The sequence below is a fragment of the Nicotiana tabacum genome, chromosome 4 (genome assembly GCF_000715075.1).
Source record: "Nicotiana tabacum cultivar K326 chromosome 4, ASM71507v2, whole genome shotgun sequence".
NCBI lineage: Eukaryota > Viridiplantae > Streptophyta > Magnoliopsida > Solanales > Solanaceae > Nicotiana > Nicotiana tabacum.
In genome coordinates, this window is record NC_134083.1 from 103,372,898 (window position 1) to 103,378,308 (window position 5,411).

Here is a 5,411-nt window from a genome sequence, read left to right on the forward strand (position 1 = left end):
ACGAGGAAGATGCAGAAAAGACAGCCTTCACCATACCTTGGGGAGTTTACTGCTATATAGTCATGTCGTTCGGTCTCAAGAACGTCGGTGCCACTTACATAAGGGCCATGACGACCCTTTTTCACGATATGATTCATAAGGAGATTGAAGTTTATGTGGATGATGTCATCATCATGTCTCAAAAGAGTTCAGAACACATGGACAATTTGACAAAATTGTTCAAGAGCCTGCAGAGGTATATCTTGAAATTGAACCCGACAAAATGCGCGTTCAGAGTCCCTACTGGAAAATTGTTAGGCTTCATCATAAGCAGAAAAGGGATAGAACTGGACCCATCAAAAATCAAGGCCATTCAAGAGTTACCACTGCCCAAGAGTAAGAAAGATATGATGAGTTTCCTGGGTAGATTGAATTACATCAGTCGTTTCATAGCCCAGTCCACAATAATTTGTGAACCCATTTTTAGGTTGCTGAGAAAGGACGTTGCTACAAAATGGACAGAAGAATGACAGAAAGCCATCGACAGAACTATGGAGTATTTGTCAAATCCACCAGTACTGGTTCCCTTGCCCAGGAAGCCATTGCTACTATATTTGTCAGTCTTGGATAACGCCTTCGGATATGTGTTGGGACAGCATGACAAAACTGGAGAAAGGAGCAGGTCATCTACTACTTAAGTAAAACGTTCACACCATGAGAGTCCAAGTACACTTTGATAGAACGCACTTGTTGTGCTATGACTTGGATCGCCCAAAAACTAAGGCACTACATGTCAGCATACACTATGCATCTGATATCTTGGCTCGACCCTCTCAAGTACACCTTTTAGAAGTCGATGCCTACCGGAAAGCTAGCTAAATGGCAAATTCTCCTCTGCAAATTCGACATTATGTACGTAACTTAGAAGGCTATCATGGGGCAGGCTTTAGCTGACCACCTCATAGAGAATCTAGTGGACAGGGATTACGAGCCGTGCACTATGTATTTTCTCAACGAAGAGGTATTATTCGCCAGAGAAGATATTGCAGAATCATACCCAGTATGGAGAATATTTTTTGATGGAGCAGTGAACTTCAAAGGAGTAGGAATTGGGGCAGTCCTAATTTCGAAATCTGGACATCACTATCCAGCATCGGCAAAGATAAGATTCCCTTGTACCAATAATATGGCTGAATACGAAGAATTCATCCTTGGGATCAGAATGGATGTCGACATGAACGTCAAGGAACTTTTGGTCATAGAGGATTCTGATCTATTGATACACCAAGTCCAAGGGGAGTGGTCTACCAAAAATGTCAAGATCCTTCTGTACCTGCACTGTGTAAAAGAGTTATGCAAGAAGTTCATGAAGATTGAGTTCAAGCACGTCCCCAGAATTCAGAACGAGTTGTCAACATCCTTGCAACTTTATCTCCCATGATTCCGCATCAAAACAAGAACTACATCGACCCTATTGAGGTAGATATCAGGGATCAACGTGCTTATCGCTTCCATGTAGACGAAGAGCCAGATGGTCAACCGTGGTACAACGACATCAAGAGATTCCTTGAAACCAGAGAGTAACCGGAGAATGCTGCTAATAGTCAGAAGCAAGCCCTTAGGAGACTGGCGAATCACCTTTTTCTTAATGGGGAAGTGTAGATGCCAGACTTGGGTTTGTTGAGATGTGTAGATGCCACCGAGGCGACCAGATTATTGGAAACAATACATGCAGGAACGTGCAAACCCCACATGAACGGCTTCACATTAGACAAGAAGAGCTTGAGAGCTGGATACATTTGGATGACTATGGAAGTGATAGTATCCGCTACGTACAAAAGTGTCACCAGTGCTAGATTCACGGGGATTTCATCCGGGTTCTGTCGAACGAGTTGAATGTGATGGGTTTGCCTTGGTCATTCACGACTTGGGTCATGGACGTGATTGGACCTAAAGAGCCTGCTGCATCAAATAGACATTGTTTCATCTTGGTAGCCATCGACTACTTCACTAAATGAGTCGAAGCATCTAACTACAAGGCCGTCACACAGAAGGTAGTGGCGAATTTTGTCCGAAACAACATTGTATGATGATTTGGGATACATGTGTCAATCATCACTGACAATACAGCTAACCTCAATAGCGACCTCATAAGAGAAATCTCTGAGAAGTTCAGAATCGTCCACCGCAACTCCACAGCCTACAGACCACAAATGAACGGGGCAGTCGAGGCAGCTAACAAGAATATCAAGAGAATTCTACGGAAGATAGTGGACAATCATAGGCAAGGGCACGAGAAACTATCCTTTGCCTTACTGGGTTATCGGACCACCATGAGAACATCTACTGGGGCAACGCCATACATGTTAGTATAACCGAAGCTGTGATACCCGCAGAGATAGAGATACCATCTTTAAGAGTCATTCAAGAGGCTAAGTTAGATGATGCAGAGTGGATAAACCCGAGTGGCTCTTCTTTCATATCAAACATTTTGGCTTATTGATGCCAATAATCCTCTTTCATTTCTTAGGTGCTCTCACCACATAAACTGGTGGCGTGGTGGCATTATTAGAAATAGGGACACTTCCCCTAACAACTGGTTCTTTCATTCACTCCTCGCTGCCTCAAACTCATGGGTTACTCATATGGAAAATGAGACGTGATGAGGAAATTATCTCCCTACCTTGGGCTCTATCGCACGATCAGGAGTATCAAAGAAGTGAGAAATTCCTAAATGTCCAAGTAGCCTCCTCATTATAGATGTGGTCGACAACACAACGATAAGAAGGACTCTATTAGACACGACTCTGAGACATCCTAGGACACTTTAAAACCTTAGGCTCTGGTACCAAGTTTATCACGCCCCAAACTCGGGGAGCGCGACCGGCGCTCAACCGAGTGAATCCGGCCGAGCAAGCCTGTTAGATTTCCTTCTACCCAAACTCATCCATGAATAAAGAGGAGATGTACTCCATTAATCAAACATTGAAAAGATGTCATTTACAACTCCCATTTCACTTCCATTAGAGCTTCATTCATAACTTCCAAACTATTACAAGTTTATAAATATAATGAAAAACATGTTTGCCAAATACCAACATTTCTAGTTCAATTCCCAACATCATCTACCACCCACAAGCTGTCTACGGAGCCTCTAAGAACAATAGAAGAATAGTATGAAAGTGTCGGCAACAAGGCCCCGGCTATACCTCAAAACACAATGTACAACTCGAATGACATTAGGATCGGAATAGACTAGGGCTCACCAAAACATGCTGAATAGAGAGCGACTGCTAACGAGGACCAAACCTGCCCGCTGATGAACCACCTGCATCCATTAAAGATGAAGCTCCCCTAATAAAAGGGACATTAGTATATATGGAATAGTACTAGTATGTAAAGCTAACTGTCCTCTTTCAAAATAGAATTTCAATGTAAGAAAAGGGAAACAACAATCAACAATCAATGATATTCAAATACCAAGTTAAAACATAATAATTTCCAAAATATGAAGATAACACTGTGAAGTGATAATCAAAATATGATGATAATATTATTTTTTTGGATGGGAGATCTTTAGAACCGATATATCACTGTTCACAATATCACCTTTTACAATACCAATATTCACAATACCAATACCACCGTACCTTTAGCACGGAGTCCGATCACGACCCGATCGTCTAGGCCATCTCATTAGAGACATCAAACACAATCACTCTCAATACCAATACCACTGTACTTTTAGCACGGAGTCCGATCGCAACCCGATCGGCTAGGACATCTCATTAAAGACATCAACTACAATCACAATTTCAATTACAATTTCTAGCACAATCACCACCATGTGTGCGGCATGGTATCCGATCACGGCCTGATCGGCTAGGCCGTCTCACCACAATGTCGTTTGGATCGACATCATCCTTTTATATCAATCAATCTCATCGCAATTAAGGGAAATAATTTTATCACGTCAATCTTATCCTAAATAAGGGGAATAATTTTATCACATCAATCTCATCCCAAATAGGGGGAATAATTTCATAATAATAACAAATGTACAAATGTATTTACCTCATCATCTTTCACATTGTATGAATCTCCACTATTATTTTCAACCAATAACAATAACAATATTCCTTTGGCTCTTTTGGCCATTCACAAGATTCTTTATTCAAGGCACGGTGGCCGTATTTGATATTTCACACTTTCATTTTTTCCTCTTATGTATCATCATTATAAATATCAACATATATAATATTCCGGAAATCACAACTTTAAGTTCATTAGAAATGAACAATTTAAGCACAATAGATTTTTTTCCGAGAAATGGAGTAAAATAATTGGCAATTGATGCGCAAGTTTAAATCATCAACAAGTAACACACCATTTATTCTTGAAATACTTTATAATAATAACAAATGTACAAATGTATTTACCTCATCATCTTTCACATTGTATGAATCTCCACTATTATTTTCAACCAATAACAATAACAATATTCCTTTGGCTCTTTTGGCCATTCACAAGATTCTTTATTCAAGGCATGGTGGCCGTATTTTATATTCCACAATTTTATTTTTTCCCTCTCATGTATCATCATCATAAATATCAACATACATAATATTCCGAAAAACACAACTTTAAGTTCATTAGAAATGAACAATTTAAGCACAATAGATTTCTTTCCGAGAAATGGAGTAAAATAATTGGCAATTGATGCGCAAGTTAAAATCATCAACAAGTAACACACCATTTATTATTGAAATACATTTCCCCATAAAGGGAAATACATAATTTCCACTCACGAATATGTAAGAACGCAAAACACATTGAAAATACTCACAAAGCATAGAATTAGTTAAAATAGCCATATATGGGCATGACTTGAGTTCATAAGCTTTTAGGCAATTCTATTTTCGAAGTCAATTCGGAGTAGTTGAATCAAGGCTCATTTCATAACCTTTCTCACATCATTTCTTTTCATTGGCACCATTGGCCACAAGTATAACTTTCACTCTTGGCACGTTGGTCACACTTTATATCCCCAATTCACTTATTTCACTTTCAACCATCTTTATAGATTATCAACAATAAGACATTTCCAATCAAGACTTTAGGTACACATATGAGAAATTAATTGTCTTAAGCATATTGAGATTTTCTCATACAATTTGGCATCATAACCTTCATTTGAAACATGTCTCAAAGACATAAGATTTTAATATACATATCATTCTTGAACACATTCCCAAAGGATAACATAGTGTTATAGGAACATTCGTAACATGTTTTGAATACATAATTCTCGACACTTTGCTTATTCGGTACAATCGAATTTATTGGGAACAACTCGGAACATAGAATAAGGAACTTGAGACAACCATACTTGAAACTTACGGGAACACCATGGGATTCAATTCTAAGAGAGT

General features: G+C 39.2%; 1 protein-coding gene across 1 annotated transcript; it reads left to right on the top strand.

Moving 5' to 3' along the window:
- The first annotated feature begins 913 nt into the window (after positions 1-913).
- LOC142180059 (uncharacterized) lies at positions 914-1,420 on the top strand. The gene has a single exon (XM_075250978.1). The coding sequence runs from the start codon at positions 914-916 to the stop codon at positions 1,418-1,420; it is 507 nt and encodes a 168-aa protein (XP_075107079.1).
- The last annotated feature ends 3,991 nt before the right edge of the window (positions 1,421-5,411 follow it).